This window comes from Mytilus edulis, chromosome 3, assembly GCF_963676685.1.
Source record: "Mytilus edulis chromosome 3, xbMytEdul2.2, whole genome shotgun sequence".
Lineage (NCBI taxonomy): Eukaryota > Metazoa > Mollusca > Bivalvia > Mytilida > Mytilidae > Mytilus > Mytilus edulis.
In genome coordinates this window covers 101,934,644-101,962,497 of record NC_092346.1, presented here as the reverse complement: position 1 = coordinate 101,962,497, position 27,854 = coordinate 101,934,644, and the positions used below count along the sequence as shown (strand labels likewise).

Genomic DNA, 27,854 nt, shown 5'->3' with positions numbered 1-27,854 from the left:
AAATCGCCATATTCCAATTACACGTACTAAGTATTTCAGTTTGTTGGCAGTAAATTTGTACTTTTTAATTTGGCGTAGGGAAACAAATTCCTTGAATACCACTAAATATAAAATAAATTATGAATAAAACGAACATTAAGCAATAAAATATTAAAAGTTAAGATAATTCGTGATTGACATATATTACAAAAATCAACAATTTAAACAATGATCACGTTAAACGGCTTATAATTATGACCTGTGACCAAGCATAAAATATAGTTTATTATAGTAATCTGATTTATCATTCTTTTGTGAGAGAAGGAATAATTCATTCCCTCAAAACAATTCCTTCTGGTACATAGTGTACAGTGATAGATGAGGAATCCTTACAGTGTAATGATAAAATGTTGATTCGTGTTATAACCTTTACATGTTTGATCTACATTGCACGGTGTAATAGTTACTATCCTAGGAATCGTGGATATGGCGGTTATAGACCACCGGCTCAGTGTATAGTCTCGCAGTGGGCAACCTGGGGACAAACAGACTATTTTGGAATCCAAAGAAGATACAGGTGGATTATAAGACATCCTACACCTGGCGGGGGAATGTGTCCTAATCTGATCGAAACAAGAACAGGTAAAAACATCCTGCTCATCATCCTCCCCAACCTTTGATATTCTTAAATATTTACTCCATATATAAATTATTCTATATAATATTGTGTTATTTGAGAAATCATGGCTTGATTTGTTTTAGAGTGAATGGATGCTTGTTCTAGTTCTTCGTTGTTCACATTTAGCATTGCAAAAGACGGTTCGAATAGAAACCATATCTTCTTTTGTGTTATCTATAGATATTAAGATTCCACAATTCTATTTCCTGGAAAACAAAAAGTAAAAATATAAGGAGATGTGGTGTGACTTCCAATAAAATCACTAAAATAACCATAAAAAAAACCAACAATACATCATTTCGATATCTTCTACAAAGTGGGTCAACTGTTATATGGCGCGATTAATTTATACCGTCCTTTAATTAAAGGTGTGGTGGGTATAGGATGATTTCTAACCTTACGGTCATCTAAGATTTTTATTTTACCATTTTACTAAGAGGGTAAGACTGATCTTACAAGATGTATAAGAATTTATGAACAATGCCTAGGTGATATTGTTGCGAATTTAGACATTAAGCATGACTCAAGGAAAAACAACCTCATCCTAGAGTATAACGGCTAGACTGGAGGAATTTGGGCCCACATTTGAGATTTTCAAAACTAAAGTTTGCCTTGAAACAGATATAGGGAAAACCATCATTACCTCTTTAGTTAATTTGTAAGTACGATGTATAAGTTCATGTTTTTATCAAATTTGCTTAATGTGCAAACGGCTAAGACCTAATTTCTCATTATTCGTATTTCTCTTGATGATAACACGTTTTAATATATTTCACATTTATACCATAATCAGCTCCTTGTAATTGTGCGGTTGGACAATGGTCATTATGGAGTGTTCCGAATCAGTCGGGTGTCAGTTTTAGGGAAAGAAACATATTAAAACGACCATCCTATGGAGGAAGACCATGTCCAATAGTATATCAGACTAAGCAAGGTATGTTGTTTTTATTGATACCTTTACATATCTTTAGATATTGTGTTTTGTCTCAAATGAAACTTAATTATATATCGTTCTTTATACTTTCCTTATGAGTATGTATCAAGAAAAATTTCGAAATACTGTATGTTGAAATATTTACACAATTATTATCAATTATTATCAAGGACGATAATCACGCGTTGTTATACAGATGTTTGATTTATCAATAAAACGCAATAGCCGCGATATCATAGATTGCTGAAATCAATATATGTTTTATTTTGATTTGAGTGCTCGATTTATTGGTATTTACCTCGCTTTCATCTCTGTGTCGCCAGTTTGTATTTGTGGAGACGGTCGGGTGCGCGGTAAAAACCATTGGCCTTCTGTAGGAAAACTGACAATCTTAGTCAATCAAGATGCACATTATCGCTATGTAGTCCAATCCGGGTAGAACAGTCATTTATACAACTACCTGTTTGGGTCAGGCTTCCGAAAAATAGAGGTCATCAGTAGTGAGCTGAGGGAGGAAAAACTTTAGAAAGCGATCTTTAGGAAACTTGGATATATTATGATCCACTTTTTCGAAATCAGAATTAAAAAAATCTTTTGTTTGAAGTATTTTCGATAGTTTAAACAGGTTTCATTAAAAAGTATCATGCATGTTGAAATGGTTAAACAGGGATCAACAGGGTCTACTGGATGAAAAAGTTTTGTAATTTTAGAACTTATCCTGAATGAAATAAATAGCGGAGTCGAATTCACCTGCCACGTGCGGGACACGAACTTAAAACTCTAATGTTGACAGGCTAGTGATTCAGTTTGGTAAAATTGAATAAAATAAATATCTCGAATATTTATGAATGATCTTGGCGCTTAATGGTCATGGCAATTTGGTCTTTCAAAGTGTTAACATAGGGGGAATTCTAACAGACTAAGCCCATTCGAGTAATTTTAGATATACAAATTATATAATAATCATAAGTAGATAATGTTTTACTGTACGTATCGAGAATGAGTTGCGCTGGACATTAAACTTCGATTATTGATTCATTAGTCTCATTACTTTCAGTTGCAAAAGACTGTGTCGTAAGTCTATGGTCATTATGGAGTCAAGTGGATTCACAAGGGGTTCGGCAACGGACCAGAATTATTTTACAGCGACCATGTCATGGCGGTAGACCATGTCCACCATTGGTTGAAACAATAAAAGGTAACATAACTGCATATTTATGTAGATATTATTCAAGTTATGAACAACCTTTTCCAAAGAAACCCGTTAAATGGGTATGCGTTACCAATTAATGGTAACGGAAAAACTGCATCTTGTGCAATGCTATAATGGCAATAGTATTGTTGAATTTAAAAAAAAATCATTTACTTCCTTTGTATATTTTTTTCTTCTTTCTATAACTACAATGTATTTCTTTTGTATAATTTTTATTCATTATATAGTACAATTTTCAAACTTTAATAACACATCTGTTTTGTTCTTGTATGGCGTCATTATTATTTATAGTATCTGTTGACTGCGTTGTATCGACCTGGAGCGAGTGGAGTAAGCACGATAAAGACGGAATATCTAATAGACAGAGATTTGTGGAAGTTACACCGATACACGGGGGTAAAGAATGTCCACATACGATTGAAACTAAAGCAGGTATTATTTGTTCTTACATATATTTATTTATTGAAGACTAATTATTAGGTTCACGCAACTCACTTGATATGTTAATAAACTACTCATATGAAAAAATCTATGTGCAATACCTACAACCGTAGCTTCACATTGTGCATACAATAAACCCCTCTTCAGTGTAAATTTTATAGTTTTGTTAAAATGATTAAAAAAATTGCCTGAAAAAATGGGTTGAAAAGATACACCGTGAAGGTAAACTTATAATTGATAAATGCTTTCCTGGAAAAATTGTTATATGCAATACCATAATATCTGTTCCAGGTCGAACAAAATAAAGTTCAGGATTGTTTATTCATATGGAAATAATATTATGAAGGAACTTCTTTTGCAAGAGAGTTCAATATAACATGGATAAGGCTAGCAACAATTTTGTCCTTTCAATAAACATATCAAGATATTTCAATTGTCAACGCTATATTTGTAGTTCCAATTGATTGTATTGTTGGAGATTGGGGTTCATGGGGACCAGTCAACAACGAGGGAATAAAAACACGAGCACGAGTAAGAAAACATAAACCTTTAAATGGAGGACAGCCATGCCCACCTCTCTTAGAAGAGTTAGAAGGTAAATATTAATCAACAAATATGCAAACCATGTTAGTGAATGAAATATATCCCAAACGTTTGTGATATGTCAATTTGTAACGAGTTTATTTCACCATTTACATCCAAAGATATTATATACTGATAATTTGTTTCAGTTCCACTTGATTGCATTATGACTGTTTGGTCAGAATGGACAGTACCTAACAAGAAAGGAATAAGTTTCAGGGAACGAGAAATAGTCAGAGAACAGAAAAATGGCGGGAAAGAATGTGGAGCGACAGACGATACCAAAGCAGGTTCAAATATCATATTATTTTATATCTATGATATTACTTGAAGTTTTGTGACATATTATTTATTTGTGGTATTTGGATACTACACAGATTTGAACGTTATCTTCAAGTCAAACATGGGCAAAATGCGTAACAAAATTTATGGTGATATATGTCTTTTTTCTTTTTTGGCCATGGCGTTGTCAGTTTATTTTCGATCTATGAGGTTGAATATCCCACTGGTATCTTTTGCCCCTCTTTTATGTATCTGACAACAAACATATTAACAGAAAGATAACGCAATTTTTTCATTTACAAGTATTAAAAATTCTAATCAAATAGTGTACAGCCCAACATTTTACTTGGAGTAAAGATTTTTCTTCTTAGGCTTAAATTGTACAAATTAATGCTGGTACTTTGTTCGAATAATAGTAAAAAGGGTTGCACTTCTCAATGGATTGAACATTCGAATGAGGCAATTACAATGACCAATGCATAAAGTTAAAAAAAAACCCCACTATATCTTAGATATAAGCATATATTTGATTACCATGAACATCCATTCAAGTGACAGATAATCTAATAAATTTTGTTTGACTTTTACAAGTTCCAATCGATTGTGTGGTTACGAAGTGGAGCGATTGGAGTCCCCATGATAACAACGGACACTCCCACAGAGAACGATATGTAACCCAACCGGCTTTGAATGGAGGAGCAGAATGTCCAGTTACTTATCAGACAAAATTAGGTATTTATGGCCAATTATTTGTTTTGTTGCTGATAGACTGAATTGTAATATATTATAATCATTCTGTTGTAATGCTCGATCGATCATTGCTCTTGTATTTTTTGAATTATTAATTCACTCATTCATAGTTTTAGCGAGACTTCTTTTTTCAACATTGATATCTGTTTATTATTGCGTTTTACTATATCGTGTTTTCTCAACAGTTTATAACGTTGCTGTAATAAATCTACTCTGACGTCTAACCACCGATAACTTTTGGTGGAGAACTGCATACAAAGATATCAGCAGATCAAAAACCATTAACTAGTTTGTAGTTACTTCGAGTATGAATTGGTATGATTTGTTTATAATTGTCTTGTTTGACCTGCACTTTATTTATTATCAACAAAGTCTGTCGTCATTTTGGTAGAACAATTTATATATAAAATTCAAAGTTTTTTGTTCTGTCTTATGCATACTCGTAGCAATATAGGTTTTTCTTTTTTTGTTTTCTCCTGTTGTTATTTTGGTTTTATACCTAATCATATGTGATTTACATGAGGCAAAGAAATAGTGATGAAAAGTTTTTTGGCTTTGTTTAGAACTATCGAATTGTCCGAATCTTACAATAGTTTTCCATATGATTTAAACCCAAACACACAATACTGTATTAAAGGTTTGCTTTCTATTAGTGATGTTTAATTATATTTTAGTTCATATCAACTGTATAGTAAGTGCTTGGAATGAATGGGGTCCATTGAATGCTGAAGGTATATCTACAAGATTCAGAACAATTGTGACAACTCCTCTAAACAACGGTGATCCATGTCCGCCATTAGAACAAACTAAAGCAGGTATGACATTCCATAATAAGTACGAACTAAAGCAGGTATAATATTCCACAATAAGTACGAATTAAAGCAGGTATGCCATTACCCCATTAGAACAAACTAAAGCTGTAAATTAAGATATTCCACTATAAGTACGAATTAAAGCAGGTGTGACATTCTATCATAAGAACGAATAAAAACAGATATGACATTCCGCCATTATAACCAAACTAAAGCAGGTATGATATTCCACTATAAGTACGAACCAAAGCAGGTATGCCATTACCCCACTAAAACAAACTAAAGCAGTTATGATATTCCACTATAAGTACGAATTAGAGCAGGTATGCCATTACCCCATTAGAAAAAACTAAAGCAGGTATGACATTCCGCTATTAGAAAAAACTAAGGCAGTTATGACATTCCGCGATTAGAACGAACTAAAGCAGGTATGACATTCCGCCATTAGAACAAACTAAAGCAGGTATGAAATTCCGCGAAACGAAAGCAGGTATGAAATTCTGACATTAGAACAAACTAAAGCAGGTATGACATTTCCATCTTGAGAACAAACGTAAGTAGTTTAACCCCGCCACATTATTTATGTATGTGCCTGTCCCAAGTCAGGAGCCTGTAATTCAGTGGTTGTCGTTTGTTTATGTGTTACATATTTGTTTTTCGTTCATTTTTTTTATATACATAAGTTCGTTAGTTTTCTCGTTTGAATTGTTTTACATTGTCTTATCGGGGCCTTTTATAGCTGACTATGCGGTATGGACTTTGCTCATTGTTGAAGGCCGTACGGTGATCTATAGTTGTTAATGTCTGTGTCATTTTGGTCTCTTGTGGACAGTTGTCTCATTGGCAATCATACCACATCTTCTTTTTTTGTATTAAGCAGGTATGACATTTCATATTGATAACAAACTACTGCAGGACTGACAATCTATAATGATAATAAACTACTGCAGGTATGTTATTCCACCATGCGAACAAAGTTAATAGAAATAATAAGATGTGGTATGAGTGCCAATGAGACAACTCTCCATGCAAGTATATCGTGTAAAAAAGTAAACGATTAAAGATTCAAATACGGCCTTCAACACGGAACCTTGGTTTAAAGCATGTATGACATTCTGGTATGTGAAAAAAGCAAGTTTGGCATTCCACCATGAGAACAAACTAGAGCAAGTATAAAATTTCAATATATGAGTGTTTTATCGTGAGAAAATAAAATATTTCCTCTTACAATGGCTTACATTACGACAGCTTATTGTATCTGTAATTATAGTGTCAGTTGACTGTATTGCCACTGTTTGGAGTGTTTGGAGTCCACATGATAGCCAAGGGCTTTCACGAAGAGAGCGATTTGTAACACAGCAACCTTTAAATGGAGGGAAAGAGTGTGGACATCTTATCGAAACAAGATTAGGTACGTACCAAATTGTCAGATTGTTTCCTATACACAGATATCATGGGAAAGAATATTCGCTTCTTATACAAACAATGTCAGGGATTTGATAAATTCAAAGTGTCCTTAATTAACATATGTAACATATCGTTAGATTGAAGACACATTATTAGATTATTCACGAAAACAATCGATATATATATATATATCTGCGGAGTTTAAACTTAGTTTAGTCAAGGATTAAAGTTTTTATTTCCACCAATAGCTTTGTAAATCTTTATGGAATTTTACGACACTTAGACAGAAACTTTTTATGATCAAATTACAGTATCGACAGCAAAATTTTGAAATTATTTTTTTGAATTTTTCTGTATTTTACTGTTTAATGACAAAAATATTATTACAAATACACCATTTGTTTTTATTTGGCACAATATGACATTGTTTAAAGTAACCGTTATTTCAAGTAATCACAAACCATTGACTTTCTGTATTTAATTCATTATATGTTTTAGTGAACATAAATTGTCAAGTCAGTGCTTGGAATGAATGGGGTCCAATAAATTCTAAAGGTATTGCTAGACGCTACAGAGCTATTGTCACAACTCCCTTGAATAAAGGGGATCCATGCCCGCCTTTAGAGGATACAAAAACAGGTACACTTATATTTATAAGAGCATATATATCTCAAATGGAATTCGAAAACAACTAGTGTACCAAGGCATTATATCCAGTACTTCATGTGTTTAGTTTGCAATACAATTAATAAAGTTAAAAACAATACTTGATGAGCAATTTGATGTTGTCAACTGGATACGAATTGTTGCTTTCCTGTGACTTTTGATGTATTAGAAAAAAATGATTTTAAATTTTGACGAATCCTAAAATGAGATGTATTTTACAATTTAAATCTTTAATATAACTGGTATTTTTGGAATGGCAGATCATTAATAGTACAAGATTATTACTATATAAAATACTCGTAACAGTTTTAGAAAACATCACATAAACATTTGTCGGACATATATATTTAAAAGTAGCATGCATCCGTTTTACTGAGCCAATTGTTACGTAAGACAATGATTTTAGATTTTTTTATGCCCGCGTCACACTGTCCCGATTTTTATATACGATGGACACCCGAATGCGAAAATTGTAAGTTCGTACGAAGTTGGTCCCGATCTCGTTAAAATACCAAAAAGTGACCGAAGCAAGTACGATGAATAACGAAGTCTATATGATGGTGCCGAAATTATATACGATAGCAAAAGATGGACATACGAAGGTTAACCGAAGACGGGTATTTAAGCTTCATATCTCAGCCGAAGCCTACACGATGGATCACGAAGGCTACACGATGGATTACGAAGGCTACACGATGGATTACGATGATGGCGCGATGACCATACGATGTCTAAAAGACGTCGTGTACAGCTTACGATGCATTTAAATAAACTCATCATAGATACCAGGAATAAATTTTGTATATACGCCAGACGCGCGTTTCGTCTACATCGTCATCAGTGACGTTCGAATCCAAAAAAGATAAATGGCCAAATAAAGTTGAAGAGCATTGAGGACCAAAATTCCTAAAAGTTTGGCCAAATCCAGCTAAGGTAATCTATGCCTGAGGTAGAAAAGCCTTAGTATTTCAAAAATTATATGTCGAAGGGATCACGCGTTTTATATTGTTTGATCGATATTGAATATATATTATATTGTACATTTACTTTCTGGTTTAATCATAAGACGGAAGACCGTGGGTTTGAAGGGTAAAACTTGACTCTGAGTCTCTGCATATAAAGGATATGAAGGAGAATATCTTAAGCGCTATTGACATTAAAGTTCAAAGGTCAAGGTCACAGTGGCAGTTGTAATACAAGGCAATATCACCCTTGTGGACACTCTAAAACCAATATGCTTCAAGAGATTTTAACCACATTTGGTATATTGTTCCTCCTTGTAATGATCTGACATTTTTTACGTTCAAGGCCAAAGGTCAAGGTCATGCAGATGGACTTGTTTTTTCTCCTTGAAATAGCATAATACACAGGAAATTGGTTGCTCATTTTTTTACATGCTGGTTCTAAAGACAATATTAAAGGTATTTCCAGTTACTGAATGTTATGTTTGATTTCTAAAAAAATAGTTTATGTATCAAATATGCATATTCAATTTACCATTGTCTGCATGTGTCAAATACATATATAGTGTCCATATTTGTCCCCAATATGCTACATACGAGGGGATGCCACGCTCGGCATTGCCATGTTTGAACTGTATAATGTGTGCACTAGTCTGAATAATCACCCATAATTATGCCCATGTTTACTGATCTATCTTAAAGGTAAGGTAATGGGTTCGTTGGTCCCTTTTATTCAAAAAGAGCTCTTTCCAGGAGAATATCATAATAATATAGACAAAAGGAAAGATGTGGGGAAAGCAACAAATGCGGCAAAATATGACATATAGAAAACAAAATGGTTATGGAGTAAACATGCGTGTGACAACAACTCAGACGATACATAAAAAATCAGAATAATGAAGAAAAAGTTGGTTTCCCTTTATACGTGTACCTGCAGTGTTGATGTACGAGGTGCGTTTATGATTTTCATTATGTTACTTGATATGAAAAATTGACAAAAAATAATATTTTACTTGTAAAAGTAAATCCTGAGCCTGTAATAGCTGCTCTTCTTGTTCCATTTGAATTAATAGAAACAACGCTGTCGCCTTTCGTGTTCTCATAGAATCATATGATATGAGCTCCATGTTTTGTAAACGTCTTTCTTAACTGTCGTATTAGACAGACCAGTGCATATCGCGCATGGCACTTTAAATGTATTTTAGCGCGAAAATTAACTTAATTACATTTAGCTGGATTTATTGCCGTCGTAGTCCCATCTTGTCGCCTTCGTACTTTTATTCGATGCCAACACGACGGGATTACGAGGTCTTCACGAAGTCGTGTTGCCATCGTAAGACCTTCGGGTAGCTTCGTGATTCATTCGTGTAGACATCGTCATGTCAAAACTGCCCGATGGAAACGATGGAAACACGAATGCAATACGATGTTCAAAGATGCATTCCCGGTGACATTACGATGGTGAGGATGGTGATACGAACTCAATACGAACCCTCAACATCGGACGCACCTTCGGGGATTTTTTTAACATGTTAAAAAATTTAGAACCCTTCCCGAAGTTGTTCCCGAAGGCTAGAAAAAGTGGCCGATGGTTAAAGATGGTTAAAGATGGCACTACGAATAGCCCGATCTGGATACGATCAGTCCCGATTTTGAAAATTTCCATAATCGTGTTGCAATCGGCGTAAAAATCGGGACAGTGTGACGCGGGCATTAGCAATAATTGTTTTTCTAATGTGACACAAATGTCTATGAAATATTCTCTGATGATTCTTTTTTCAGTACCAATTAACTGTCTTGTAACGGTATGGAGTGAATGGGGTCCATTGGATGATAGTGGTATTAGCAGGAGAGAAAGAACAATTATTGTGAAGCCTTTAAATGGTGGAAAGATATGTCCTGTATTAAAAGATTCAAAAAACGGCATGTATTTTATCAATATTCATTCATTATTTACTTTATCTTTAAACTATATGATATTTTAAATGACCAAAAACAACTTAAATGTGTTTTATATACTTGAATGACTATAATTTACTATAAAGCATGTGTATATGGACTTTATATTGTTTGATCAAAATCTTCAGAAATGTATTTTTATCGATTTATTGCCTTTGTGTACTCTAATTCGTCGATAAAAGTTTCGTATGCAGTGTCTCTAACGATGATGTTTCATGAGTAATTCCGGCACCACACAGCGCAAGTGCGACGGGAAATAATGTCATTTGATTTATAAATCTAACGACCAAAGGCTCGATTAAGGTATGAAAATATGGTCATCTGTTGATTTTTTCCGTCAAGTAAAACATCTCGCTGAACCGGAGAGTATGTATTCTAGACTTTGCGTGATGGAAGATACGACGGTCGGAATGGTGACACTTTCTAACTATTGATACGTTAAAAAAAACATCGCACCAACTACTGTGGGTTTCCTGGTGTCAGCAAAATGTACATATATATTCCTTAATCAGCATTGTCATATTTTCAATATGGCAGTCCAATTTTCAACCTGTTCATCCTAGTTTTATTTTGCAGAACTAAGCTATTGTATCAATTGTTATGAACATACTGAAATATTTTGTTTTTGTTTCAGTTTGACTTAACCTTTTTGTGTTTTGAATAAAGGTCAAAACAGAAAGAGGAATAATATTGCTAAAAAGATTATTTTTCAGAATATCTATTAAATAGTGTCTTGCACTTCTTACTTCTTGGTTCTCTATTCTTCGGAACAACCAAAATGAGTTGATAAAACTTGCTAAGCACTGTTATAGTTGATTTGTTATTACATGTACGTAAAAAGTAAAATCACAAAAATACTGAACTATCAAAAAAATAACCCATTTAATTAATAATTGATGAATTATATATTAAACAGTACCTGTTGATTGTATAGTCAGTTTGTGGAGTACATGGAAACCACATGACAATACAGGATTCACATACAGAGAGCGTTATGTTATTCAGGAAAATCTTAATGGCGGGGCAGAATGTCCTAAACTCAGAGATACGAAATATGGTAAGAGATATTTGTTATAATGTAACAAAAAGACTGGGATGATATTTTAGTTCATCATAAAGGTGTATTCGACTGTTCAAAAGTCATAAATCGATTGAGAGAAAATAAATCCGCTTTACAAACTAAAACCGAGTAAAGCACATCAACTATAAGATGATACATGTTACCTAAATTTCCTTGATGTTATTCATAGCTATGTTTTTCTATGTTTTTTTTAAAAACATTTTCGAAGGGATAACATTATCTTTTCTCTACGTATATACAAGCAATCTATTGTATGAAGGCTTCTTATTTTTACAAATGGCATTAAGATTTGGTTAACCGTTATAGAATATATATCTCACATGCAGATTGCAGCGAATTTGTTCCAATTGGCATATGTATACTCATTTCATCTTTTCTTCTTTTCCTTGATTGAAACATTGGACTAAACACTAAATTGTTTACAATGGCCAATATCAGCAGGACAAATGTGACTTGTGTCACATCTGGCTTTTAGTTTGGTATATTTTGTTGTGTTGACCTTAAATTTGTGTCTAGTGTTTTGCAGTTTGTTAATTTGTCCGTTCGTTGTTTGTTTTGTATGCATCATACCGTCGTTATCTGTTTTTCTTTTAATAATAGTTTTGTTGTTCCCCTCCTTCTATTACTTCAACTTCTCTTTCGTTTGATTGACTTTCGTCATTTATATTTCAATATAGTATTTATATAAGTGATTCTATAGTTACCATTATCAGGTTCGTTAGAGAAGTTCAGTTGCTTGAAACGTTGAGAAGAATATTAACATATATGTACGTATTCCCTGTTTAAATGAAGTCATTTTATGTATATTAATGTACTTTGAACGCCTGATAATTGCCATTTCCGGCTTAATTCAAATTGTCAGTACCAATAGTGAGTAGGTCGGGTGTCTGTTCACCCAAATGAAATAGTTATCATTAATTTCAGTACCGTTACAGTAACCAATGTACAGTGTAGTGAGTATCCAATTGCAATATTTATGTTTTTATTCAGTACCAATAGATTGTGTAGTGAGTGAATGGAGTGCCTGGACCCAACCAGATGAAGGTGGTAATGTTGAATCATTCCGTACAATCCACGTTAAACCATTGAACAATGGAATGAAGTGCCCAGACTTGTGGCAAAAGAAGAAAGGTGAATTTGGTATATTATAGTTTTATTCAGTTAAAAACATGACCATAACTGTACGATACATTTGCAGGAAGAGGTCAAGTTAAAGTTATATGTCTTCAAAGGAGTTTGCCCCTTTATAATCTTGAATTGTATATTTCAAAACGTGTAAAGTTTATTACATGAACTCTTTGGTGTTAATATTCTCTTTGTGTTATTTTTTTCGTGTGCAATAATTTACATTTACATATACATTCGCGTCAAGAGAGAAGATAGGCGCCTTCGTTGAATCAAGTAACAAAGAATGAATTCAAGACACTGGACAAGCTTTTTTATTATGTACAATAGATGCTCATGTCGTCTTCTTGACGGTCAACTTGTTTTATATCTAAAGTTAATGTCAAAAATCTACATTGTCTGAGTCTTAAGATTTTAAATGATATAAGTGTGACGAGAGTGCAAGTTTTTAAACAATACAATAGAGGGTAGGGACATGGCAACGTTACAGTGATGTATAGAAAACAAATGTAATCTTGACTTATATAGCTGGGGTGTACATGAACAACAATTAGGCCAACTGGATTTTGTACTGTTCTTTTGCATTGATACTTGGAATATACGGATATTTATTTGTTAAAAGTTGCTGCAACTTTTGACTTTACATTTGGTCCTATTGGTTTTATCAGCTTCTCAGCGCTTGTAACAAGTTTTGGATCTAGCACCACTGAAGATACATTTATTGTCGACATATCCGGTGCAGTTAAATTCGTACTGGTAATATTATTACATTATTTTGTACTAGTGCCTTTGGATTGTTTGGTTGGTGAATGGACAAAATGGAGTGAAAGAGATAAAGACGGTAAAATTACCAGGAGACGTGATGTTCTAAGATATAACCTAAATGGTGGGGAAAAGTGTCCTACACTAGAACAAACACAACTGGGTATGCATTTCAATAGTCTCAATACGTATCGTTGAATCAATTTATAAAACAACAATGCTGTTGTTTGACAAGTTATCAGTACTATAATTATAATTGCAAACACTCCAAATTTGGATTCCGTGGTCATTAAAACAGTTCAAACAAAACAACACTTGTACACAGGACTGTTAACAGTTTTGAAATAATACACTATATATTTTGCCGAATACGTTGGAACAACATCTTTTTTTAATATTTCGAAGTAGATGGCACATCTGCACATTACAGGTTAAAAATTCTGTATGGTTTGGAATGATTTACAGTTTCCACGTTTGCTCTATTTTCATGACAATGACAAACTTTTACAAAAATCAGGTACACACCAAAAATGGTGATCTTTTTACGGTGAAGATTAATCAAGTGGAATATTTACACAATAATCACCATAAAGTAAAAGGGACATGAAGCGTAGGAGAAAAATAAACGACCGTCGGACGAGAACAATAACAATTTTTCATCCCGCCTTTTAGAGGTGACATAATGAAATGAATGTTTAATACTGATGTGAACGACACATATTCGTCATTTTATCGGGTATAATTGAGACTAATATATTTTGCAACAAGATATGATGATGTTCAAGAATATAAAAACGAAAACAGTTGCACAGTAGATCCAAAATCAGCCAAGGGTAAATTTACAATAACTAGCAGAGACAGACGACGAAACAGTTAAATATACACAGTCATAATTCTAATATTCTTAAAATAATAATTGAAAACCGGATGATAAGTTTTTAAATGAGAAAACATTTCAGTTTCCGTGAATTGTGAGGTAACACAGTGGACCGAATGGACAAGTCCCGATGAAGGAGGAAACCGACTCAGAAGTAGAGTTATATTGCAGCCTTCTCTGAATGGTGGTAATATCTGTCCATCTTTGACCGATAATGATAAAGGTAAAATCTCTGAATGGTGGTAACATCTGTCCATCTTTGACCGATAATGATAAAGGTAAAATCTCTGAATGGTGGTAACATTTGTCCATCTTTGACCGATAATGATAAAGGTAAAATTGGTTAATTGACTTTTCAATAAAAGTGCGAGTTTTTATTCAAATTGTCATTTATTGTTTCATGTAATATATTGTCTGGCTTTGTACATTTTATTTTCGATGTTTTCATTTTATCTGAACCAGTTGAACACCAAGCAACGAAACTGCTATTCTTCACAATAATAAAATAAATAGGCTATAATTTGATACAGTAAGTTAATGTCAGGGAAGTAAGAATAAATGCACATGAATGAGAACTTAAAAACTATTTTCTGTGCAATAATTTTTTTTCATTTTTATGAAAAAAAATATATCAAAAGGACATCTAAAAATATAGTTACACATTATCTAACATCTAAAATTTAGTTACACAAGATTTAATATCTGAAAATATAGTTACACAAGATTTAGAATATAAAATATAGTTACACTAAGTTTAATTTTTTTTTTAAGTTTCCAAGATAAACAATGTATAATATATTTTGTAAATACTAGTACCTTTGGATTGTTTGGTCGGTGAATGGACAAAATGGGGTAAAAGAGACAAAGATGGGAAAATAACAAGGACACGTGATGTTACAAGATATAACCTGAATGGTGGAAACAAGTGTCCAACACTAGAACAAACACAGCTGGGTATGCATGATATTGTTTAAACAAGTATTATGTAATCAGCTTCTGCTTAATAATTATTCTACTGCAGTTTGACAAAAATATGTATGAAAAGAGAGAAAAGATTACTAACAAAGAAAGATTAATCTTTTAAGCACCGTATTATTCACGCTCGAGACGAAACGTTTGGAGAGTCAACAAAAACAATATCTTTGAAAGAAAGCAAACTAATCCACAATGGCTGGAAACTGATCAGGGCCGAAATGAAATTAATTGATCGAAGCAACCGCCTTTTTAAAATAATAAAATCAACGGTACCAATTTTGTTGCACCAGATGCGCATTTCGACAATTCATGTCTCTTCAGTGATGCTCGTGGCCAAAATATTTGAAATCCAAAGCATATATAAAAGTTGAAGAGCTATAATCCAAGAGGTCCAAAAAGTATAACCAAATTCGTAAAAGGAATCAGAGCTTTGCATGAGGGAGATACATTCCTTAATTTATAATAATTTCTAATATTTTGTAACAGCAAATTTTAATAACACAAAAAAATCCGTATTTTCATGCCAGTACCGAGGTACTGGCTACTGGGCTGGTGATACCCTCGGGGACTAATAGTCCACCAGCAGAGGCATCGACCCAGTGGTAGTAATAAAATCAACGGTACCAATTTTGTTGCACCAGATGCGCATTTCGACAATTCATGTCTCTTCAGTGATGCTCGTGGCCAAAATATTTGAAATCCAAAGCATATATAAAAGTTGAAGAGCTATAATCCAAGAGGTCCAAAAAGTATAACCAAATTCGTAAAAGGAATCAGAGCTTTGCATGAGGGAGATACATTCCTTAATTTATAATAATTTCTAATATTTTGTAACAGCAAATTTTAATAACACAAAAAAATCCGTATTTTCATGCCAGTACCGAGGTACTGGCTACTGGGCTGGTGATACCCTCGGGGACTAATAGTCCACCAGCAGAGGCATCGACCCAGTGGTAGTAATAAAATCAACGGTACCAATTTTGTTGCACCAGATGCGCATTTCGACAATTCATGTCTCTTCAGTGATGCTCGTGGCCAAAATATTTGAAATCCAAAGCATATATAAAAGTTGAAGAGCTATAATCCAAGAGGTCCAAAAAGTATAACCAAATTCGTAAAAGGAATCAGAGCTTTGCATGAGGGAGATACATTCCTTAATTTATAATAATTTCTAATATTTTGTAACAGCAAATTTTAATAACACAAAAAAATCCGTATTTTCATGCCAGTACCGAGGTACTGGCTACTGGGCTGGTGATACCCTCGGGGACTAATAGTCCACCAGCAGAGGCATCGACCCAGTGGTAGTAATAAAATCAACGGTACCAATTTTGTTGCACCAGATGCGCATTTCGACAATTCATGTCTCTTCAGTGATGCTCGTGGCCAAAATATTTGAAATCCAAAGCATATATAAAAGTTGAAGAGCTATAATCCAAGAGGTCCAAAAAGTATAACCAAATTCGTAAAAGGAATCAGAGCTTTGCATGAGGGAGATACATTCCTTAATTTATAATAATTTCTAATATTTTGTAACAGCATATTTTAATAACACAAAAAAATCCGTATTTTCATGCCAGTACCGAGGTACTGGCTACTGGGCTGGTGATATCCTCGGGGACTAATAGTCCACCAGCAGAGGCATCGACCCAGTGGTAGTAATAAAATCAACGGTACCAATTTTGTTGCATCTGAAAATAACCTGTACATTTAGTTTGATTTCTTTTCAGTTACTGTGGACTGTGAGGTTACACAATGGACGCAATGGACAGCACCAGATGAGGGAGGGAACAGACGAAGGAGTAGGGCTATATTAGATGCTCCTCTAAATGGTGGGAAAAGCTGTCCTCCTTTGGCGGATAACGATAAAGGTAAAAAAAAAAAAACTATTTGAATAAATCTGTTGATTTATATTCTAAATAGACAGTACAAAGACACATTTAGAGTAACTATGTATTTAGTAACGATGGGTGTTGGATCAATATGTCGCCTATCATTCCATGTGTGACCAAATGTAGTCAAATACCGAAAAATGAAGTGCCAACTTGATAGGAATGAAGGTAGACGTGGCTTTTACATGTATATCCCTAAAACATGTTTGTTGTTTTACAGTATATTGTTTTCAATTACAGTTTTTAAAGATTTTTATTAACTTAAAAATATGCATAAATGTAATTTTTAGGGCAGTAAGCCCTATAAGATTGACCTTCTCAAATTCAGTTGGGTTTACCTATTTGTACATCATGTCTCGCTTGAAAATTGCACTAATATATTATTTTTCAATTTCTATTATTATTCTTTCAAAAGATTGACGAAAGATACCAGAGGGACAGTCAAACTCACAAAGAAAAAACGAACTGACAACGCCATGGCCAAAAATGAAAAAGACAAACAGACAAACAATAGCACACATGACACAACATAGAAAACTAAAGAATAAGCAACACGAACTCAACCAAAAACTAAGGGTGATCTCAGGTGCTCTGGAAGGGTAAGCAGATCCTGCTCCACATGTGGCACCTGTCGTGTTGCTCATGTTATAACGAATCCGGTAAATAGTCTAATTCGGTAGGTCACATTCATGAAAGGGACTTGAAAGTTCAATTTGGTTGTATATATTTTTTATGATTTGATAATGTGAGATCTTTCTATATACTAGTGCAAATGGATTGCTTGGTTAGTGAATGGACAAAATGGAGTAAAAGAGATACAAATGGAAAAATATCTAGAACACGTGATGTTAAAAGACATGCTTTGAATGGCGGGAAAAAATGTCCTAAACTTGAACAAACACAGCTGAGTATGTTTTTAATAGTTTCAGAATTTTTTAAATTATCAATTGAATTCTAAAAGCCATGGGGTCACATTACAGATACTTTAGCAAATACGTTAGAAAGAAAGGAAATGGAAAACAAAAGAAAAGAACAGAACAGAACATAAAAAAGGGCAAAATTAAATCAGTGATAACAAAAAGACAACAATATAAACATGAAATTATAAATACGAATGAAATTAGAGTAATGTAATTTAAGAAGCACAATTTGTATAAATGTGTACCAATAAAATTTTATAAAAATTACCACACATGTTTCAAAATAAAATGACATTTTAGTTTCTGTGAATTGTGAGGTTACACAGTGGACGGAGTGGACAACTCCAGATGAAGGAGGAAACAGAATGAGAAGTAGAGTTATATTACAGCATCCTAAGAATGGCGGTAACAACTGTCCTACTTTGACTGATAAGGATAAAGGTAAATAGGATTTTGTTTTAAGGGAATTTATTGTAAATGGAGCAGATTATGGAAGAAGCACACAAGGAGATGAAAAAAACTTGTCATTTTATCACTTGTTTATTAGTAGAAGCTATACACGAATAAGTTAAACACAATGTTGACCTCCAGTTTAAAATGGAGAGGTGGAGTAATGGTTTAGTTTGGTCTTATATTTTACTGAAATCTGGAAGTTTTGATTTAAGAATATTCTTTTATGCATGTTTTAAAGATGAGACAATGTTAAGTAGAAATAAGCTATTTTCTACCAACGATGTCATATCAAATGCAATTGTGATACACAACAAAATCTATAGCTGTGCGTTGTCTAGATGAATAACAACATTCATACAATGAATATTTTTGTGGTTCTTCCATTTTCCAACTTTTCTCAATTTTTAGTATTGATAGATAAGTTAATAGAAGCATGTTATTCGTCTACCCTCAATCTCCGTGACCGTAGTAATTTTTTCAAAGATAATAAAGTTTGTAATTTGGAAACACTTTATAATCATATTTGCAACAAATTCACATGATTTTGATTCACTTCAATTTCGAAGGCCAGATTTAAAAAACTATGAGCACCTCATCCTTTGTGTCTTAGGCGTCGAAATCTACCGAATATAATTATGTTTCTAACAGTGGTGATGTATCTTAAAAATTTCTTTTTCAAGGTTTGCTTTAAATGGAATAAAAATGTTTGTGAGTCTGTTTCAATTTGTTCTAAAAGACTAAAACTATAATACTTAGATACTAACGAAATATGGAGCACTTTAATCATATGACCATCGATAATAAATATCAGGGATTTTTATGATGAAGGAAGTACATGTACCGAGTCATGTTATTAGGTCTATCCACTTTTCGTGGAAAGACCTTTTGTTTTTATTCGGATTATTTTTCGGTCTATCCACTTTTCGTGGAAAGACCTTTTGTTTTTCTTCTGATTATTTTTTTTTCTTCTGCCGTCTGAGATGCTTTTTTGTCTTACAACATATCGAATGGATTTTTTGGCCAATGATGTTGTACAGTAATGGGGGTTTTAAAATTCACCCTGAGTGACCGAACACTTATTCTTATAAGAGTTATCTCCCCGCGTCCCCTTTTTTTGTTATCGCTATATCTCTAAAATCGTAAAAGATTTTAGCAAACTGTTTTCATCAAATTGTTCGTCTACTCTTGATAATGATTTTTTTTTTTTTTTACTTGAGTGATCGGATGACATCTCAAGGGAGTTATTTCCCTTTGAAAATTTAAGATTCTTAATTTATACGTTATAAGTTGTAGAGGCCTACAGTCTCTTGATATGAAGTCCTTGGTCCATTTGAAGAAAATTAAGGTCAAAGGTCAAGGTCATGTTCTAAATTTTGAATTTTACTTGTTATCGTTATTCCACAGAAACTGTGACAGTAAATGATATGATGTGTTTTGTCAAATAACTGTTTACAAATAGACGCAACTTCAATCTATATCTGTCAAAGTGTTTGGGATAACCCATATAGGATTTTTTTCCCCTTATGTATTTCAAATCAGTATTTCTCCATAACCATACAAGTGATTGACCTCCGGTCTTCCAATTTGAGTTCACTGACCTATGACCTTGAAATTGAGGTCAAGGTCGGAGGTCAAGGGCATGGTATAAATTTTGCCATTATTCAAAAGAAACTGTTACAGTTAATGATATGATGTATTTGCCAAATTACTGTTTACAATAAGGCGCAACTTCAACCAAGTTCAGTCGAAGTGTTTTGGTAAACCCTTATAGGAGTTTTCTCGCCTAATGTATTTGAAATCAGTATTTCTCCACAACCATACAAATGATTGACCTGGGGTCTTTTGATTTGAGATCACTGACCTATGACCCTGAAATTGAGGTCAAGGTCAAAGGTCAATTGGACGTTCTAGATTTTGACATTTGCTAAAAATTATTTTCTGTTCATAATAAAACAATTAAGTCTTCTGCATATACCTATTAATCTTATTTTTTTATATCAATTTGAAGAACCAAATTACATCAACAAGGACTGACATTTTGTAACATCGTTTTTTAAATTTCATTCTTATTATCGAGGTGGAAAGACCTTCAATTGTTCTCTGAAGAATTGGTTTTTAATTAATTAGGTCTTTCCAGTTTTCGTGGAAAGACCTTTTGTTTTTCTTCTGATTATTTTTTTTTCTTCTGCCGTCTGAGATGCTTTTTTGTCTTACAACATATCGAATGAATTTTTGGCCAATGATGTTGTACAGTAATGGGGGTTTCAAACTCACTCTGTGTGACCGAACACTTATTCTTATAGGAGTTATCTCCCCGCATCCCCTTTTTCTTGTTATCGCTATATCTCTAAAACCGTAAAAGATTTTAGCAAACTGTTTTCGCCAAATTGTTCGTCCACTCTTAGGAATGATTTAATTAATTTGATTGGAGTGATCGGAAGACATCTTATGGGAGTTATTTCCCATTGAAAATTTAAAATAGGCGATATGTTGGATAAATTCAAACGGTGTAAGTCGCAGAGGGCTACGGTCTTTTGATATGAAGTCCTTGATCCATTTGAAGGAAATTGAGGTTAAGGTCAAAGGTCATGTTCTAAATTTTGAAGTTTGTTTGTTATCGTTATTCAAAAGAAACTATAACAGTTGATGATGTGATGTGTTTGCCAAATAACTGTTTACGATAACGCGCAACTTCAATGAACATACGGATTTTTTGTGTTATTAAAATTTGCTGTTACAAAATATTAGAAATTATTATAAATTAAGGAATGTATCTCCCTCATGCAGAGCTCTGATTCCTTTCACGGATTTGGCTATACATTTTGGACCTTTTGAATTATAGCTCTTCATCTTTTATATAAGCTTTGGATTTCAAATATTTTGGCCATGAGCATCACTGAAGAGACATGTATTGTCGAAATGCGCATCTGGTGCAAGAAAATTGGTACCGTTAATTTTATTCAACATATTTAAGTCGAAGTGTTTTGGTTAACCCTTATAGGAGTTTTCTGCCGTTATGTATTTGAAATTAGTATTTTTCCACAACCACAAAAGTGATTGACCTTGGGTCTTTTAATTTGAGTTCACTGACCTATGACCTTGAAATTGAGGTCAAGGTCAAAGGTCAATTGGACGTTAAAGATTGACCTTTGCTAAAAACAAATCTTGTTTTTTTTATAAAACAATTAAGTCTTCTGCACATACTTATTAGTCTTATTGTTTTATATCAGTTTGAGGTTCCAAATTACATCAACAAGGAGTGTCATTTTCTAACATTCTTCTTTCAATTTCATTCTTATCATCGAGGTGGAAAGACCTTCAATTGTTCTCTGAAGAATTGGTTTTTAATATTCCAGTTGTTTTCCATTTGTTTGACGTGGTTGATCTTTTGACCTTGCCATTTGATTAGGGACTTTAGGTTTGAATGTTCCTAGGAGGTTTTTTTGTTTGTTGTTTTAATAAATTTATAGTCTTTAGACCCTTTTGTTTCCTAATTTTACAATAGTCATACAAAGAATCAAAATACTTCACCATTCCAGTAGTAAGTGCTCATTTGCTGTCTGTCTATGTTTATTTACTGAAGGTACGAAATATCAAGATTATACTATCCAAGACAAGGATGGTCAGATTTAGCAGACGTTTCTCAAATTTTAATTTTCAGTGTTCTTCAGTTTTATTATACGTTGGTTGTTTTATTGTTTTGATTCGTGCTCTATTGTCAAGTCTAGTGTATATGTAAGCGGCAATAAGTAAAATTAGGCATTAAGCTTAAAACATAGTTTTAGGCAACAAGTGAACTTATGTATATTCGGTAATGTATTCTTGATATAATGAAGCTTAATTATAATCCTAATATTAATATACATTCAGTTGACAGATCTTCAAATCTTATGCCTTATGAAGGTGCCATCTAATCAACTTGAAACTTAGTACACATGTTCCCAATGATATGATCTTTCTAATTTAAAAGCCAAATTAAAGGTTTGACCCCAATGTCATATGTATAGTCCAGGTTAAAGTCTTTGGTCAAGGTAGTTTTTGATGAAGTTGAAGTCTAATCAACTTGAAACTTAGTACACATGTTTCTTATGATATGATCTTTCTAATTTTAATGCCAAATTAGAGTTTTTACCCCAATTTGACGGTCCATTGAACATAGAAAATGATAGTGCGAGGGGGGCATCCGTGTACTTTGGTAACATTCTTGTTGCCAATGTTTCATTTGGATAAGATAATCGTTTTTAATCCAAAAAAGAATGTTAAATTCCCCCAGCCCATCTTGACTTTTTCACTTCTTTGTCTGAATTATTAGTATTAAGTGACAACATGTAAATTAAGGACACCTTTCTTGTATTTTTGCGGTCTAAATTTCGAATCAAGAAAAATAAGGAACACATACTTAAGAAAAATGTACCATGATCTTTTGGGAATGATTAAACTTTTGAATCATAAGAAAGGAAACACAAGGTTACTATATTTTACTATTGGAGGTTTTGTGAATGAGGAGGGATGTTTTTAAATTTATGTCTTCCTAGAGGAATTCAATGGTATTTTGTATAATGCACATACAGAAACAGGTCAAGGTCAGATATCATACGAGTTTTCAACTGAATAATGGATATGCTTATATTTCCCGTGATGCTCTTGAACTGTTTCTTTCAATTTGTGAAAATTGTAATATGAAGATTAAACAAATAGGGAAGGACGTAGTAGTGAAGCCCATTTGGTTTCATTAATTTAAATACAGTTGTTATAATTGAATTATACCTTGAACATGTAAAATGGAGAGAGCTTTTTTAGGCTGTGCCTGTTGCTAAATCCTTTCCATATCTTAATGAATAAAATATGTTTAAAATCGAAGCCCATTTGATCTAATGACTTTAACAGTAAAGGAAAAAATGATTGATAGGTTTCCTGTTTACAAAACTTTGAACTTTTCGAAAAACTAAGGATTTTTTTTATCCCAGGCATAGATTACCTTAGCCGTATTTGGCACAACTTTTTGGAATTTTGGATCCTCAATGCTCTTCAACTTTGTATTTGTTTGGCTTTATAACTATTTTGATATGAGCGTCACTGATGATTCTTATGTAGACGAAACACGCGTCTGGCGTTCAAAATTAAAACTATTTCAATCAAACAAAGATGGAAATTATAAATTTCTTATAGTGTTCTAAGATAACCTTACAAAATTTTATAACATTCAAGGAGAGACGAAAGATACCAGAGGGACAGTTAAACTCATAAATCAAAAATAAACTGACAACGCCATGGCTAAAAACGAAAAAGACAAACAGACAAACAATAGTACACATGGCACAACATATAAAACTAAAGAATAGGCAAGACGAACCCCTCAAAAACTGGGGGTGATCTCAGGTGCTCCGAAAGGGTAATCAATTCCTGCTACACATGTGTCACGCGTCGTGTTGTTCATGTTATAACAAATCCGGTAAATAGTATAATTTCATCAAAACAAAGTATAATATTCGGGGTGTTTCTGTCGTTCAATGGAAATTTAATCCATATCTTGTTTTGAACAGTACAATTACCAACTGAAGTTTAGGTCATACAACTCCTTAACTTTTCAGGCAAATTACATTATAGGGTGAGGAACCAATGAACAATTGAGGAAAACCCATCAGACTCACCAAATTTATAGTTTGTTGTTTTTATTCACTTGCGTTTTATCCATACGCGTTACACATGTTTAAATATATAGTGTCTTTGTAAACTTCTCATTGTATAATTCAATTTGTTTATATGGATACATTAATGTTTTAGTTGCATTATCATGTATTATTGGTGAATGGACAACATGGGGTCATCCAGATACAAATGGTTTATGTACAAGAACTAGGAAAATTCTTCGACACTCAGTAAATAGTGGTACTCCGTGTCCTTACACTACAGAAACTAAACTGGGTAAAGTTTCTGATACATTTTAAAAGTTTTATGCTTGATGATTAAGGCATATATATTGTCTTTTTATTATATTTTGGATTTTCCGATTTGTGACAATTACTCTTGAAGAAAAAAATTATTGGCCTTGATTTCTACAGAATGAACTATAACGCTTAAGATTTAAATAAGATATTTCCGTTGATCGATGAGATTATCCCTTCTATATATACTTACTGTAGATATCTTTTTAAATATGCATCATTTAGAGTCTTATGTAGACGAAACGCGCGTCTGGCGTACTAAATTATAATTCTGGTACCTTTGATAACTATTTACGTTACGCATGCATACAGATAAAACTTCGATATTAAATATCACAATTTGCTATAGTTATATTAACAACACATGTTTGTAGTTGTAGTACAATGCGTTGTTAGTGAATGGACTGCATGGGGCCATCCAGATAACCAAGGTACATGTATTAGAACAAGAAGAATTCTTATTAAACCTGTTAGCACTGGTAAACCTTGTCCTGCAACAACAGAGACTAAATCAGGTAAACTTACTAATTTATAAATACAAACTTTACATAAGATTATATTGAAGATGGTTATAGTTCATTTTAACGTACGATAAATTTGTATATTATTCTGTTTGTGATCCATGTGATAACCAACTTATATAATTATGGTATGGGCTTTGCTCATTGTTGAAGGCCGTACGGTGACCTATAGTTGTTAATGTCTGTGTCATTTTGGTCTTTTGTGGATAGTTGTCTCATTGGCAATCATACCACATCTTCTTTTTTATATTGTTTCATTGACGATCACACCACTCCTTGTTTTTATTCAAATAAGCCATCAATAAATTGATTAGCAATAGACAAAACAATGTCACAACAAAACATGAGTGTATCGCATGAACACTAGAGGTGTAAATAAAGGCAACAGTGTAATCGTCATATTTTATACATATATCAATGCGAAACCACACTCGGTAAAATGTCACAATCTGAAATATGACCCAATCAAGAGGGAAAAAAACATATCTCTAGTGATTTGAGACACCAATATATTTACTAAAAGAAAATTTCTAGCAAGGTTATAAATGTGTCCAAAAACATACAGATAAGTGCTCTGTACTTATCATTGACCATGTTGACATATTGATGTTTTTTGTAATAGTGAAAAGAGATTGTGAACTTGGTGAATGGGGTCAATGGACTAAGCCTTTTGGATTTGGAACTATTGAAAGAATTAAACAGATTAAAAAAGAAGCATTTGGAGGAGGAGCTCCTTGTCCAGTTGAAAGACAAACGAAAAATGCACGTATGTATACTTAACTCTAAGACTACGATCTGCTTTAATTTGGGCAAAAAGTAAAATTACAAAAAATGCAAATTCATAAGCTCTAACAAAAGGAAAATAACTGCCTTATTCCGAACTCGTAAACAAGGTACAGGCATGTCTTTATGTAGAAAAAGTGATGGATTCAACCTGGTAATAAAACTAGCTTAACTTCTCACTTGTATGACAGTCGAATAAAATTCTATTATTTTGACAACAATGTTTGAAAATAAAAACAGACATAACAAGTAAGAAAAGGAGAAAATTGGGGTATAAAAGTAAACCGTTTTCAATGATTTGTCGTTTAATATATCTAAATAGTTCTAATAAATGGCACAATGTTTTCAGTTGTTGTTTTTTTTTAATTTTTTATAATAGTTATTCGATGAATCTTGATAACTTGGTTTTTTTATTGCAAACGGTGTTCGTGAGTTGTTTACACTCATGCAAGTCGATTTAATTTGAATATAATACATTAAAATGAAGTGTTATTATATTTTTACAACTTCGAAATTACAATTTTTTTTATAGCTATCACAACGACTACAACATCTGAAAATTTTGGAGTGCAGTTTGTTCGCCCAGTTGTACAACCACGTGACTTAGTTCTTCTTATTGATGGTTCTGGAAGCATTGGAGATGAGCCATTTGCAAAAACATTGGAAGACCTCTCAGAGTTAATTGGAATGTTCTGTCCGCTTAGTGATCCATTGGATCATAAACAGAACCCCGGGAATTACATTCAACTCTCTGCTATCTTGTTTTCAACTGACTCAGAACTTGTTTTTAAATTCAATAAATATCACAGCGTAAAACAGGCACAACATGCGATAAAGGCAATTCATTATAATCCTGGTACTACATGCACAGAAAAGGCATTAATGTTAGGAGAAACAATGTTTACAGTTTCAAATGGTAAGTACACGAGGGTTTTATAATAAAGGTGTAACGATATTTCGTTATAAATACAGTGGTGTCATTAGAATAGTAAGATCCATCTCATTTATAATAATTAATGACAAATTATGCTATCTTAAGGGAAACAAACTTGCAAATTCATGTCCACCGTATCGATTCAAACCTGTATGTCTATGGCCGAAAATATAAAGAGACAAACAAGAATAACCAGAGTTTAACACATATTCTAAAAATAGTGCAACACGAATTAAGCCAAAAACCTGGTGTGCCCTTGAAGAAAAGAAATACATGTTCGATTTATTGTTTTTACTTTAATTGAAAGCCTCATTTGATATTTCCTTTGCTGTTTGATTATTAGACTCCGAGGATTTTAAATTAAGGAATATATCTTCCTCATGATTGTATAGCTCTTTACTTCAAAATTTCGGATAAAATGTATATTAATTTTGTTGGTAATCTGTTTCTTAATATTTCAACCCTTTTAAATTATGAGTTATTCAGGTAAATTTAGTGACATTATATTTGTATCTGTTATTCCACAGGAATGAGACCCAGCAAAGCTGTAAAAAAGGAAGTTTTATTACTAACAGACGGTTTGTACAATTGTGAGGGCGACAATGTAGTGCTTTCTGCAGCCCAATCTTTAAAGAATGTGGCTGATGTTTATGGAATGATGATTGGCATATCAACAGATGATGGACGTCAAAAGTTATCTAAACTTGTGTCAGAACCTCAAAGAGATCATCTGTTTGCTGTAGATGATTTGGGACAGTTTTCTAAGTTAATCATCCACTTAAAAGACCTTATTCATGCTGGAAAATTGAATTGCGTTCCTTTTAAAGGTCCATTACCCCATTAAAGTTTTAGCGTAAAAATAATTTTGTGTATCATCAAAAAAAAAATTTGGAATTATAAATATATTGGAGTTATTAAGA

General features: G+C 33.1%; 1 protein-coding gene across 1 annotated transcript; it reads left to right on the top strand.

The window, feature by feature from the left end:
* Positions 1–301: 301 nt before the first annotated feature.
* LOC139518038 (thrombospondin type-1 domain-containing protein 7B-like) lies at positions 302–27,848 on the top strand. The gene is made up of 24 exons (XM_071309680.1): positions 302–621; positions 1,452–1,592; positions 2,650–2,790; positions 3,097–3,237; positions 3,701–3,841; positions 3,978–4,118; positions 4,702–4,842; positions 5,535–5,675; positions 6,943–7,083; positions 7,578–7,718; positions 10,490–10,630; positions 11,583–11,723; positions 12,738–12,878; positions 13,657–13,797; positions 14,594–14,734; positions 15,325–15,465; positions 17,217–17,357; positions 18,146–18,286; positions 18,599–18,739; positions 24,536–24,676; positions 25,071–25,211; positions 25,840–25,983; positions 26,533–26,916; positions 27,462–27,848. The coding sequence occupies exons 1-24, from the start codon at positions 387–389 to the stop codon at positions 27,776–27,778; spliced, it is 3,900 nt and encodes a 1,299-aa protein (XP_071165781.1). The 5' UTR covers positions 302–386; the 3' UTR covers positions 27,779–27,848.
* Positions 27,849–27,854: the final 6 nt, after the last annotated feature.

Bases quoted from the DNA above. Each gene is read 5' to 3' on its own strand.
- LOC139518038 (XM_071309680.1), top strand. From the start codon at position 387: ATGTTGATTCGTGTTATAACCTTTACATGTTTGATCTACATTGCACGG. The intron at 3,842-3,977 runs GTAAATATTAAT...AATTTGTTTCAG, and splicing joins TCTCTTAGAAGAGTTAGAAG to TTCCACTTGATTGCATTATG. The intron at 18,287-18,598 runs GTATGTTTTTAA...ATGACATTTTAG, and splicing joins ACTTGAACAAACACAGCTGA to TTTCTGTGAATTGTGAGGTT.